Source organism: Neolamprologus multifasciatus, chromosome 7 (assembly GCF_963576455.1).
Source record: "Neolamprologus multifasciatus chromosome 7, fNeoMul1.2, whole genome shotgun sequence".
Lineage (NCBI taxonomy): Eukaryota > Metazoa > Chordata > Actinopteri > Cichliformes > Cichlidae > Neolamprologus > Neolamprologus multifasciatus.
The window spans coordinates 58,820,270-58,834,227 of record NC_140445.1 but is presented as its reverse complement, the minus strand read 5'-3'; the positions used below and the strand labels follow the sequence as shown (position 1 = coordinate 58,834,227).

Here is a 13,958-nt window from a genome sequence, read left to right as displayed (position 1 = left end):
AACGGAAAAGATCAATAGCTCTGAATAAACTATGTGAATATCTTTTGAGTGACAACTAAAGAAGCACTACTACCATAATCTGGGCAATTTCTTCTGGATTATCTCCATCAAGATCAAATCTGAAGGTCACCATCTTCCTGTTGTGTGTTTCCAGCTGGCACTCTGCTACTCTGTCTCCCATATTAGAGATCTGTGAAACATTTACTTATATTAAAACTGTTCAGTGACTAAGAGCTTAAAAAAAGAATATAAACATTCTCATTAGTTAAAATTCTTACACTAAGAACATTTAGCTTGGCCTTTGCCGTCTTCTCATGGCGAGAGCGACTGCGTACAGATCGCCGCTGTTGCCGCTTCAGCGAACGGCCCTCATGGCGGCCTCCTGATGTAGAACCATCATTGCCATCACTAAGACCCGAAGCTGCATCCGACGGACAGCTAAAACACACAAATCCACAAAAGGAAGGTTTTACAAGCTGCGCATTGCTGAGAAAACCAGACTTTTAAAAATAACTTGCATCTTACCTATCTATAGACGGTGGTGCTAGGGAAGAAGATCCCACTGGCTGCTCCACTGGTGTGGACTGAGGAACACTCACAGGAGCCTGACACACAGGAAACATTAAGAAATCAAACACTTCACCTCAAAAGCAGGTTCTAGTGCTGTTTGGCACAATACAATTTTCAAGGGGTTACACAGCATCAACTGTACACCAATTTAAATCATATCATCCACTAGATGGAGCTCTTTAATCTGGTGAAACATGCAACTGGCAGTTGCAAGAGACTCCATTTTTTAGCTTTCAGGTGGAGTGTAAATACTGTTGTGATATGGAGCTTTTATTTCAGCTCCTATCTGAATGTAGCCCTCTGTCACTGCTGTATTTATATGGATATTAATTATGTTTAATCCCACTTACAGCTAGGGCTGTGTGATATGAGGAAATATATCGGATGATGATATGAAAACATCTATCATTTCATATTACACTCCATTGTTTGTTTAATGGTGTCGCAAAATACACTGTTTACGGCCATTTTTTCTCTCTCTCTTCTACCACCTATTCAAGAATCCCGTGAAAGAGTATGGAGAGAGTTTACAGATGAGAAGCAAAAAAGAGCCATCAGGTGCTCAAAATAAACCTTAGACTATATAGTTTCATGCATCGGTCAAAACACTTAACTCCAGGCACACGACGCCCAGCTGAAAACACTTCACACAAGTTGAGTTCCCCGAGATTCACACAATTTACAGAAAATGCACTATTTTGTGTTATATATCGTTACTGGGTTGAGAAATGTCTTATATTGGGATATGAGATTTTGGTCATATCACACAGCCTTACTTCCAGCCCTGGAAATAGTCACAATACCATTTTGGACCAATCGAAGTTTTTCATTGATTACTGTATACCCCTGTAGTGCTTTCATGGAAGATTTAGAGATTCATAAAAGCATTTTAGCTTTCAGAACCTTAATCTTAAGTTGTATTTTATTATTTACATTTTTTCTTGATTTGGTGATGGAGACAAACGTTGTGGTGCTTCATTAAGCAACACCCTACTTAAGATAATGTTAACTGATACTATGGCAGAAACTACATGAATTTACAACAACAACAAAAATAAATAAATACTTTTAAAAAGAAAGAAAATGGACACAGAACATTTAAAGGAACAGGAACCAGGTCTGAACCAAATGGTTCACGCCTGACCAAGAAACATCAGCATACACAAGTCAGAGTACCTGCACAACAGAAAGGCATGAGGCCTGATAGAGGAAGTATAGGTGCTCTGCGTTGAGTGGTGGAGACAGGGTAGGAGTACTTGGATCATTGGCCCAAGACTAAGAGTCATGCAAAATAAGAAACATGCAAAGGAGAAGAAATGGGGGGCAGTTGTGGTAATTAGAGCATTCAGAGAGAAGAAAGAAAAGGCACAAGAAAAAAAAAGAAAGAAAAAGACATAAAAAAATGGACAAAATCACATTTATACTATAGTTTGGTGAAGCAAAACAGGACAAGTTAGAATGCGTCTTAAAATAAGTGAGCTGCTGCATGTTAAAGAGCAGCAAGGGAGGGAAAAATCACCTGTAAATGCTGAGCTCCTGTCTGTGCCTGTGATTGTAGAGAGCTCTGTGGAGCACTGGTGCTCTCTGACTGCTGCTGCGGGTGAGAAGATGGGGCCATTGTCGATTGTTGGGAGGGAATCTAAATGAACAGATCACATAATGATACAGGGGAAGAAACAGGATTTAAAAAGGTAGGTTGAGATAAAAGCTGATACCATCAGACTGGCATTAAGGCAACTTCCTGAAAGTCTGGTTTCTCTACAATCTAAACCTTTCAGAGATTTCCTATGGGCTCTTTTGCTGAGTGACTTGTACTTACCTGCTAAGTAACATAGCTGTATGAATCAGGTTAGTTGAATCAGGTGTATTATTTGCCACCACTAAAAATTCAACTCTAAAGTGAGTTTTGCAGACATGTTAAAGGTCTTTTATTTCGCATTATTTTTTCTCTAAAAACCCGCTACATCAACCCTACCAGAGCCTGGCGTACAGACCAGTACTGAAAATAAGTGCATTTTGTTTTCCACAACAAGTTGTCTGAAATACTGTGGGTGTATTGTATTCATCTACCTGAGGGGGGAGCGATGATTGGTAGTAAACTCCATACTATAAGAAACAAAACATAGCAAAGTGTAAGAGTAGAAAACCCGAGAAAAGAAAAGAGACGTAAAGGAAAAAAAAAAGATCAGGCCAGGAAACTCTCAGCTCTGCTTTCGCAGCCACCCAACCGAAGAATATAGGCTTTAAAGTTTAACTTCACACAATGTGAGTGAGTATCTTGAGGTTACTCTATTCCGTAACCCCCGTTCTCTGATAACATGAGTGAGGTGTCTCACTATGGGGAACGCTCTCTCAGCGTTGTCCTCAGAAGCCTCTATATCATTACTCCAGCCAGTATTGGCTGGCAGTCGTGACGCTTGCGTCAGGGAGGGGCCACCCTCCTCCCTATAAAAGGGTGTGACGCAGCGTCACCCGTCATTCAAGATAAGCTCACCTCTTCCTCGCTTCGTGCAAGGAGGGTGATCTGGTGAGACACCTCACTCATGTTATCAGAGAACGGGGGTTACGGAATAGAGTAACCTCAAGTTCTCTTTCAAACATTCGTTTCGGTGTCTCACTATGGGGATATGCAGACTCCCGTATTGCCAGATAAGCCCATCTGAACGACTGACTGCCAATTTAGGAGGTCTCGTGGGGACCCACACTTAACACAGTGTGGGCTAGAGACGGTGCAGTGACATCCAACCTGTAAAACCTTGCAAAGGTCAAAGGTGAAGCCCAGCTCGCAGCTGCACATATCTCTTCTATAGAGACACCCCTAAAAAGGGCCCAAGAGGTTGCCATCCCTCTGGTAGAATGAGCACGAAGTCCCTCCGGGGGGGGCAGACCCGTGCTGGAATAAGCCAATTGGATCGCCTCAACAATCCAGTGGGAAATGCGTTGTTTGCTAACGGGCTTGCCAAGATGTGGTTTAGCCCAGGAAACAAACAGCTGATCCGACCTCCTGAAAGCCTTCGTTCTCTCTATATAGGTACATAAAGCCCTAACTGGACAGAGAGCATGTAGGCGCTCCTGTTCAGGGGAGGAGAAAGGAGGAGGGCAAAAAGCTTCCAGCTCCAATGGGGTGCATTGGAGATAAGGATTTTTGGGCACAAAGGCCAGATTTGGCCTGAGTGTGACTCTAGAGTTATCCCGCGTGAATCGGGTGCACTCTTTGTGTATTGACAGCGCATGAATATCACTGACACGCTTCGCAGATGCGAGAGCCAGGAGCAATGCAGTCTTCAAAGACAGGATTTTTATTTCCACCTGGTTTAGTGGTTCAAATGGTGGCTGTGAAACTGCCCCCAGCACCAGGGATAAATCCCACGTGGGAACGAGAGGTTTAGACACCGGGTGGAGCCGTCGTGCCCCTTTCATGAAACGGCAGACTAGCGGGTGATGGCTCACCGGGCCATCCACGAAGCCCACATGGCAGGCTGAAATGGCTGCTAGATATACTTTAATTGTGGAAAAGGCCTTTCCTTTATCTAACAGTTCTTGGAGAAAGGAGAGAATTGTTGTCACAGAGCATTGAAAGGAGAGAGTGTGAGACTTTCCACACCATTCCTCAAATACCCTCCACTTGTTCTCATACAATGATCTTGTGGAGGGGGCTCTAGCACTCTGAATAGTGGCTATAACACCCTGGGGGAGTCCTGCCGTACTCAGATTCAACCTCTCACGGGCCAAGCCCACAGGGCAAGGCGCTCGGGGTGAGGGTGAAAAATCTCCCCCCTGGCTTGGGAGACTAGGTCTCGTCGGAGAGGGAGAGGCCAAGGTTCGCTCCACAAGAGGGGCACAATCTCCGCTAACCAGTGGGACCTCATCCACCTTGGGGCGATCAATATCATTGTTAGCCCTCTCTCTCTCACTCTGGTTAGAGTGGGAGAAATTAAGGCCAGCGGAGGGAACGCATAAAGCAGAGCATGTGGCCAGTTGTGAGCTAATGCGTCTACCCCTAGCGGAGCCTCCTGGTCCCTCAGGGAGAAATACAGTGGACACTGAGCGTTCTCCCTCGAGGCAAACAGATCGACCTGTGGCTGGCCAAAGCGGGTCCAGATTTGGGTCACCACATGTGGGTGCAGGGTCCAGTCCCCGTACTGCGGGTTTCCCCTGGACATTAAGTCTGCTCCCAAGTTCAGAGCTCCTGGAATGTGAGTAGCTCTCAGTGACAACAGATTGATGCTGCTCCACATGATCAGTCTGCGAGCCAGCATGTGCAAGGGACGGGAACGTAACCCGCCCTGTCTGTTGATGTATGCCACAACAGTGGTGTTGTCTGTTCTGATCAGAACATGGTGGTTTCTCAACAGGGGAAGGAAGTGTCTCAGTGCTAGAAATGCTGCTAGCAATTCTAGCCAATTTATGTGAGCACCCCTCTGTTGTGAGCCCCAGCTGCCGCTCACTGCTCTGCCCTCGTGAGTAGCACCCCAGCCCGTGAGACTCGCGTCCGTGGTCACCACCTTTCTGGCTGTGACAGCCCCCAGTGACACCCCCTGAGTGAGAAATGTGGGATTTCTCCAACAGTGGAGTGCTGCAGCGCAGTCTGCTGTCACTCTGATATAGCGGTAGGTATGGCGCTTTCGATTCAGTCTCAGTGATGCAACCCATCGCTGAAATTCCCTCATATGCAGTCTGCCTAGTGGAATGACTGCCAGTGAAGACGCCATTAATCCCAGCATCTGCAGGCATTTTCTGAATGGGAGATATCTTCCCAACTGAAAAATGCCGGCATGTGATAGCATTTTTTTTACTCTGTCCACAGAGAGACACGCTCTGTACGAGGCGGAGTTTAGAGCTATTCCTATGAAAGAGATGGCCTGAGCTGGCTGCAGGACACTCTTTTGGTAGTTTATGGTGAAACCCAGAGCCATCAGATGATCCACTGTCAACCTGGTGTGCTCTCTTCCCATTATTTCGGACTCTGATAGCAGCAGCCAATCGTCTATGTATGTTGCTATGCGGATGCCCCGCCTCTTCAGTGGGGCTATGGCTGCTTCTGTGCATTTCACAAATACCCGAGGGCTCAGTGAGAGACCAAACGGCAGGACCTGGTACTCGTACATTTTGCCCTGAAACGCAAAGCGCAGGAATTTTCTGTGAGGTGGGTAAATAGGGATGTGAAAGTATGCGTCCTTCAGGTCTATTGATGTAAACCAATCGCCTGGGCGCACTACATGCAGCAGAGTGGTGGTCGTCAACATCCTGAATTTGTATGACCTCAGATGCTGATTCAGAGCCCGTAGGTCCAGTATCGGACGCAGTCCCCCTCCCTTCTTGGGCACGAGAAAATACTTTGAGTAGAAGCCGCATTGGCTCTGCTCCTGGGGTATTTCTCGTACTGCTCCCTTTGATAGCAAGGTAGTTATTTCTTCTTGCAGGATCCTGGCTGATTCGCCTTTTGCAAGAGAGAAAATCACTTTGTGAAATCTGGGAGGGGTGGTTGCGAATTGCAAACGATAGCCTCGCTCTAATGTCCTCACAACCCATTCTGGCGCAGCGAGAGCTCGCCATCTCTCTATTCTTGCTGACAGCGGCCCCAAAGACAGGCACTCCACAGTAGACGGAGCTCTGGCTCCCTCTTGTGGCGGAAACTGGTCCTTCGGGCCAGACCCGACTGCGCATGCGCGGGTGGCCCGCGCTTGACCAGCGCTTATGGGGCCGGACACCACTGAGGGAATCAACCCCGGTGGTGTCTGGGTGCGTGGGGGCATTATGTTTTTCAACATGCTTTCCCGTGCCCTTGGCGACATGCCTGGATGCAACGGGTGAGTTTTTAATAAACAGTGTGTTTTGTGAGACAGACATGCTTGATTCAGCTGAACAGTGTCTCGCCGTCTCTTTGTTGAAATGCGCTCTGTGGGATCCAACTCGAGTCCCAGGCGCTGAAAGGTGGAGGCAGAACACACTTCTCCGAACGGGCTCCGGAACTGAGCCCTGGAGTGAACTTGGAGCCCGGGCTGGTCCGGCTCCGATCTCCCCGTGGGGGATGTTAGGCAGTCCGCTTCTTCTTGCGGTCCGACTGCTTGGCTGGTGGTGGGGCACCCTGAGCGGCAGCAGGCGGGAAGTGTTTCCTGGGCCAGTGGGTCTTAGGGTTCTGCGATCCTAGGGGACCCTGGGCCGCGACCTGCGGGGCTGGGCGGCGAGGGATTTTAAACGTCGGCACGCCGGCTGGACGGCTGGTGACCTGAGCGAACGTGCGGCGACTGGGTGGAGGCGCAGCCTGGGTCTTCCTAGGGAGACACAGCTGCAGGGCCTCTCCCTCTTTCTTTTTCTCCTCGCACCGTCTTTGCATGGTGGCAACGGCGGTCCCGAAAAGCCCAGCGGGGTCGATGCTTTCGTCCAGAATGTCACGTTTTTCTCTGTCCGAAAGCCCCGACAAGTTCAGCCATCTTGCCCTCTCCTGTAGGACGATGATGCTGAGGGCTCTGCCCGCCGCTTGTACTGCTGCTCTAGTGAGGTGGAGACACTGGTCCGTAACTACGCCCAGCTCTTCCCACAGCTCGCTAGCGTCCGGGTTCGCAGCAGCCTGGTCCTGGAGCTCCGCCGAGTAGGCTAGCAGGAGCGATGAGGCGTTCAATGCCCTCGCGGTGGTGGCAACCGATTTATACGCCTTGTCAGCCAGGGAGGACTGCAGGCGTTCGGCCTTGGAGGGCAGGGACGGACCAGATGACATGGAAAGTTTCTGGTTTGGGTGGAGATGAGAAGCCACCAGATTCTCCACTGTGGGAATTTGGTAGATGCCCTTCTCTTTCATTCCAGCGCAGTCAAACGCCGCCGCTCCCTGCACGGGGTTGGGTGACGAAAATGGCTTTGCCCAGCAGCGTGTGACCTCGTCCACGCATTCGGGGAAAAGCGGCAGTACCTGCTTAGTAGTGCGCTTTGCTACGGGGAGCCTTTTACCCTCGTATCGTGAGGTGGAGGTCTCCGTTGTCACCGCGGGCCATGGGATTGCCAGCTTTTCAGCTGCCCGTTTTGCAACGTCAAATAGCTCCATGCCGCGGGACTGTGTGCCGGGGTTATCACAATCGGCCCCTTGTGTCGCAGAATTTCGACCAGAGGGGGCAAAGAAAACGTCGTCATCCTCGTCCGAGACGAGATGTTCCGACGCTCCCTCAGAGGATTCGCTGAGTAGCTCGTCATTAGCCTCGAGAGAATCAAACATAGCTTCGCAGCTGACCTCGGCATCATGCACCAGCGGGAGGACGATATCCATCTCGTCGCCCCAGCTGGTGCCTGGTGTGGCGGACTCAGTGTGCTCCATCGGTGGGCCGACTGGAGACAGCATTGGGTCCTCCTTCGACAAGCTAGCCTGGCGGGCTAGCCTTCGGCGAAGGCTTTTGTGGGTGAAGCGAGCGCAGTGTTCGCATATACCCGGTGTGGAAACAGCTGCTTGGGCGTGTTGCAGCCCGAGGCACATCACACACGCGTCATGTGTATCTGAACCTGAGATTTTGCAACCGCAGGAGCAAATTCTGGGCAGCGGTTTGCGGTCTGCCATATTAAGGAAGCTTGGTGTAGCTAGCTTGGAATGGCTGGACGGCTAATGCTGAACTTCTTTTTCTTTTCTTCTCTCGGTCGGGTAGCTATGGTGAGCTAGTATGACCTAGCTAGTGTGGTGGCTAGCGCTTGCGCTACTTGGCTTGGTGGCCGTGTGTAGCAAAGACAGATAGCTTGGTCAGCTAACTGTTGAGCTAGATGCGTGGTGGCAGCTAACACACTCTCCGACCTGGCTCTGTGGTGAAGAGCAGGTGACACGAAACGCGAGCCGTGCTAGCGCCCGGTGACCAAGGTGTTAGCTTGCTCGTGTGGACAGTTAAGCTAGCACTCACGTTCACAGTCAGGAGAGATGAGGATTCTAAGAAGCGAGAAGAGGAAATTGAATGACGGGTGACGCTGCGTCACACCCTTTTATAGGGAGGAGGGTGGCCCCTCCCTGACGCAAGCGTCACGACTGCCAGCCAATACTGGCTGGAGTAATGATATAGAGGCTTCTGAGGACAACGCTGAGAGAGCGTTCCCCATAGTGAGACACCGAAACGAATGTTTGAAAGAGAACTTGTTTTTGCTGACTCTGACAGGTTGAAGTTCAGATTTGCAGGTGTGATACTGAAGTGTATCCAGGGCGTTATGCAGAACCTGATATTAACACAAGCTTTGCTTTTATGGAGGATGTCAGTGAAGCAAAAGTTTTCATGTAGTGTGAAGTTACTCTTCAAAGACATTTAGACATACACTAATAGATATATACCTGTGCAGGTGTCACTGGGATGGACTGGTTGGCATTTGGAACAGGAACAACTTCAGACTGACCACCCTGCAACAGATAAAAGCACATGTTCTAAAAATTAGAAAAGCCTAGGACCCTAAACTGAATCATGAACACATGCATGTGAATTCTAGACACACTGCAGGTAGGCCATGTGACGGCTGTCTACATGTAACGGGGAAACGTACATTCAGCAGGGGTAAGGGCAACAATAACAACAACAACAAAAAGGGCCATTTGGGATATGGGAAAAATAGATAATCAATAAATAGAACCCCAATCTGCAACTTAAACATTTGGTTTAAAATACAGACAATATTCCCAAACAAAATCACCCACAACACACATTATTATGCACTAATGTCTCACCACTGCCAGCTGCTGTTGCTGAATTGGATCACTCTGTGTCTGACTAGTGGAAGAGCTGTAGGATACTCCAGACTGAGAGGGCTGAGCCTCAGTAACAACAGAGGAACCTGCTAGTCTATCTCCCATGTCCCAAGCTGTGAAAAAGGGACAAAAAGGTTAATTTATGAAGACTCAAGATTGTAGAATTATTTAAAGTAACAATGTGTTAGCCATTTTCCCTTAAACAACAGATTCAGAATATGTTTTAATAAATTAACTTAAGTACAACAACTTCCTTTTCCTATCCTATCAGTCATGTCTGTCCCGTCTGTAACAACTGAAAATAAAATAAAATAAACAATAACAACAAAGGTTGATCAAATGGACCAATACGGCAAGGCCGTGATGATCCATTTGGCAAAGTAAATCCATTGGGTATCCTTGTTGGTCTTAAGACAACAATTCTGACAGCTAAAGAACCAAATGGGACAGGCAAAAAAAAAAAAAAAAAAAAGTACAACAACTAGTATACGTAGTGCATGCACAGGGGAAATACAATACTATTCTGAGCTCCTGAAAAAAAACATTGCTAGGTATGCTGTGAAATTATGGTTATGTATAGGCTCTGCAGCAGGGGACTGGTGCAACAAGGTGTGACTGCATGGAGTCATGAGGACGCAGGAGTGCAAGTGGGGTACTAACTAAAACCAAACTGGTTATTATTCCTCTTTTATTTGCAGCTAAACAAAAAACTGGGGCTTGCTTGACTCCGTTTTTATACTCAATATTTCTTTTCAATACACTGAAGTGTTAAGTGTTGTTACTTTGATACATACCACCTCCAGTGTGCTGCAGCTGCTGGTCACTCTCTGGCTCTTCGGACTCTGGCTGAACAGCAGCTAAGCTCTGATTCTGTACTGGGATTTGCCCAGTTGTCTGGGGAACATAAGAAACGCCCTGCGATTGAGGAGTGTTGTAGTTAGACGTCTGAAGGCCCTGTTGAGCTGCTGGTTGGACAGACATCTGTGAGCTGTGTTGGTTAGGCTGTGGAGGCATGTAAGATGCATGCTGTGAAACGGGCTGTGACTGAGTCGCCTCCATGCCAGACTGTTGGCCTGTTTGCTGTGATTGCTGTTCTTCTTCAAGCCTTCTCTTCTCCTGATCTTCTCTGACCTTTAAAGACAGGAGAGAACACATAAAATCACCCAGAAGAACCCCACCTTGAAAACACTAAAGCATATCACCTAGATCATGTGGCTGAGATAAAAAAACAAACAAAAAAAAAACTAACAAAACCATGCACGTAAACAGTGACCATAACAGTAGATGGGCTACGATCATACCTGCTTCCGCTGAGCCCTCTTAAGATTGATTAGAGAAACTCTGTCTTTTATGGCTTTCGCAATGGTCTTGTGGTCACCTTCACACACATAACCAGAGTCAACCTATAACAAAAATGCGACAAAAGGTTCATCAGTAAACGTTTAAAAACTGCAAACAAACATATTGTTTGTCATGCACCAACACAATTAGTCTGCCTAGAACATTAAAGCTCAATTCACCATTTCCTGAGCCACATCCTCTGGAACATCTTTGATGAGGTCAAAAGAAAACTCAATGGCTTCGCTGTCTTTGTACTTCCCCTTGAGTTTTTTTACATCCTCAATTCTCAACCACAGCTTAATAGCTTGCATCTCTCCATCCTCCTCTTCTGCCAGCTCCACACGCACGCCTGTATCCTCCTGGAAGAAGGCATGGTTCAGCAAGTCCTTGATCGAGTACCTAGACAAATGAAACAAGCAGTGAGCAAAAAGACATTTTTGTAGCGAGGCAGACCACCCTGAACTTGCTCAGTAAGAGACCTCTCATCCTTGTTCTGACGAATACATCCCTCGATGATCTCCTTCACTTCAGGAATGGCCACCTTGTCAAAGCTGCCTGGCTTCACCCCCTAAAGGAAACACAGAACTCTGAATGAGAATGATTGTCTTCATCGCATCTTTTCTTATACTTGATAATGCCCCATACCTTGTTCTGTTTTTCAGTTCAGAGACCTGATATCACTACCAAAAACAGTTGGCATTTGAAGTGACAAACATCTTAACCCAACTTCCCCTTTTACTTTTGACAAAGAATGTGAAGAGGAAGAAATTCTTTCTGCCTGGAAAGTTAAAAGAACCCCGTTTGGAATTTTCAACAACAGCTTTTAATAATGCTTCTTTTGTTTTCTTTTTTCCATTTCAAAATTTATTTTTAAAAAAATTATTGAAATGTCATCCAATCCTTCCTCATTGATAAATTTAAGTTTTACAAGTTATACTTCCCACATTCCATTTGTGCCTTAAAAACAATAAACTTAGTATTATATGCGACGTAGGTGTACAATCTCAACACTGGTGCGAGATGCCTGCTGGGCAACAATAGCTTTTAAAATATTTCTAATGTCATACTGCTAGCCTGCAGACTCACTTGCCTTTAAGCTCTGAATTTAGCTGAGCTCAGAGAAGCCTTTTCCTTTTTAAAGAAGAGCATGAACATGCAAATACTTTACTATGTTCAGAAAAGGTCAAACATCAAAAATAGGGGGTACTGACCAAGATGCACTTTCTAGTGGAAGGGGAAATATAAGTGGTTGGAAGAAACAGTGCATAAGAATGTAATGGACGGCTGATGAGAGGCGATGAATTGAAGCCATGACAAATGAAAGTGCTGAAAAATTTAAGTCTGAACTGAGCAGTTGAGTTAAAAGCCAGAAAAAAAAAGTCAATTTTTCCTGCAGTTAACAATACAGCCAGAGCATGTGACACTACATCCTTAAAAGCTTTTATAACTTCAATGACTCAGCGTAGCACAGGGGTAAATGTCAAAGAACATGCTCTGTTCAATGGTGTGGAAAGACCATTTTTAGTTTGTGGTTAATGATAAACTGAAGGTATTGCTATAGACTTCAAAAGAAATTTTATAGCTAGCACTCTCAGAGTGAGTTCAACTGCTTTATCTCCAAGTGTCCAGTGATTGCATGAAAATGAACCATAGGTGACTGCGGATTGCCATCTATTAGTATGATCCGTATGAATAAACAAAATTAGTTTTTCCTTACAGTCACTGCCCCTCGGGGATCATACAAGACTCATGCTGGTTATTCAGAAAACAGCAGGTCTGAACTTGTTTAGTGTTATATTAGTCAACTCTAATGGCTTAATTAACATACAGGAAAGAAGGAAGACAAGCATCTCTATTAGGATTAAAAGCTTTTGTTCTTTTTAAACTTGTAGGTTCTTCAAACAGAATAAGAAGATAAATATTATTATCAGAGCAGAAGAAATAAAAGTAATGCAAACTAAAGACATGTCAGCAGGAACATGAAATGATTCCAGAAGTGGACATTAGCCTTCTTGGCACACAGGAAGAGGTGAAGGCAGGGCAGAGGGGTGACTGGAGGGTTGAAAAGACGACTTACGCTGGTAACTCTGCGGTAGATCTGTGCAGCATTCTGGCACTCTGAGTAAGGGTACTCTGAGGTGGCCATCTCCAGCATGCACATTCCAAAGGCATACACATCCACTGACTCGTCGTACTTCTCCTCATACATCTCAGGCGCCATGAACTCAGGGGTACCTTAAATCAGAACAACTATTCAGAACTCCCTTACTGATTGAGTGGGCTTCTCACAACCCATTGCTCCTCTGCTCCTCTAACCCATGAGGGGTTGAGGAAGAGGAGGATGAGAAGATTGACCAGCCTGTTGAAATCCCCTGGAGTAGAACCTGTGAGATGAAAGTTGGAAGAAAGAGGAAAAAGAAAAGAAAAAAGGGGGAGGAAAGCAAAAAAGAGAGAAAACAAAAAAGGAGGGAGAAGCTGGGCTCAGTTAGACTGTTGAAAAGAAGGCACGTGTTTGTCTGTGTAAGACCTTAACATGTTGGGATATACACGTGTAGCTGAGATGACCAATGTGCAGGACACACTGGTTAGCCTGAATAAATAACATTGCACCATTCAAATATTACCTCTAAAATGAACCACTCAGGAATAATACCCATGCCGAAATAAAGTGGAATTTGTTCACAGTAATGCCAATTGACCCTGTAATGTAAACAGGACTAGCTATGGAAATAACTTTTGTCAAGACCTTACCTTACAGCCACAATAACATTCCCTTTTATAGTACACCCACCTTTCGGTGTCTGACTTACCATTTCATCCTCCCCTGCAGGAAGAAAGTGTTATGGTCAAGGCTGAGAGAAGCAGATCCCATAGCTAGTAACAGTGCTCAACAGTGTGTCCGTGCACATAAGCCTTTTTATATTAGTAGATTATTTTATATTCAATCTCAGGTCTTACACAGAAAAACTCATTTGGTTATTTGAATGTATTTTTCTGATATTGATGCGTATGACAGCACACTGTCAGACTTACCAGGCCCATAAAAGATCATACTTACTCAATGAACAGCAGTACCCTATTCATTCCAAACAGCAGAATGGGGCACAGCTGAGGCTAGAGCCTACATTTTAAAAGCATACCCAAGACTGTGAAAGGGAAAAGAAAAAGAAAAGAAACAAAACAAAAGAAAAGAAAACAAAAAAAACCTGCAAAATGCTGACAGAGAGAAAGTGGGGAGAGCTCCCTGGACACAAAGATGGAGCAAAAAGATTCTGCAGTCCTGCAAATATTTTCAAAAACATCAAGAGACAAACACTTAAAAAAATAAAAATAAAAATAAAAAACC

General features: G+C 46.0%; 1 protein-coding gene across 5 annotated transcripts in view; it reads right to left on the bottom strand.

The window, feature by feature from the left end:
• Positions 1-13,958, bottom strand: part of LOC146515668 (serine/threonine-protein kinase WNK1-like) — a 37,999-nt gene that overhangs the window by 6,809 nt on the left and 17,232 nt on the right. For 3 of the 5 annotated variants that reach the window (XM_085167980.1, XM_085167982.1, XM_085167981.1), the window contains 13 exons: positions 12,690-12,847; positions 11,092-11,180; positions 10,792-11,011; positions 10,573-10,674; positions 10,066-10,402; positions 9,251-9,384; positions 8,864-8,929; positions 2,641-2,676; positions 2,090-2,209; positions 1,747-1,845; positions 526-605; positions 279-438; positions 74-190 (listed from right to left, as the gene is read on the bottom strand). In XM_085167980.1, the coding sequence (XP_085024106.1) occupies positions 74-190; positions 279-438; positions 526-605; positions 1,747-1,845; positions 2,090-2,209; positions 2,641-2,676; positions 8,864-8,929; positions 9,251-9,384; positions 10,066-10,402; positions 10,573-10,674; positions 10,792-11,011; positions 11,092-11,180; positions 12,690-12,847 (1,718 nt within the window). The remainder of the gene's footprint in view (positions 1-73; positions 191-278; positions 439-525; positions 606-1,746; positions 1,846-2,089; positions 2,210-2,640; positions 2,677-8,863; positions 8,930-9,250; positions 9,385-10,065; positions 10,403-10,572; positions 10,675-10,791; positions 11,012-11,091; positions 11,181-12,689; positions 12,848-13,958) is intronic. The other 2 variants (XM_085167985.1, XM_085167983.1) reach the window with 2 other exon arrangements.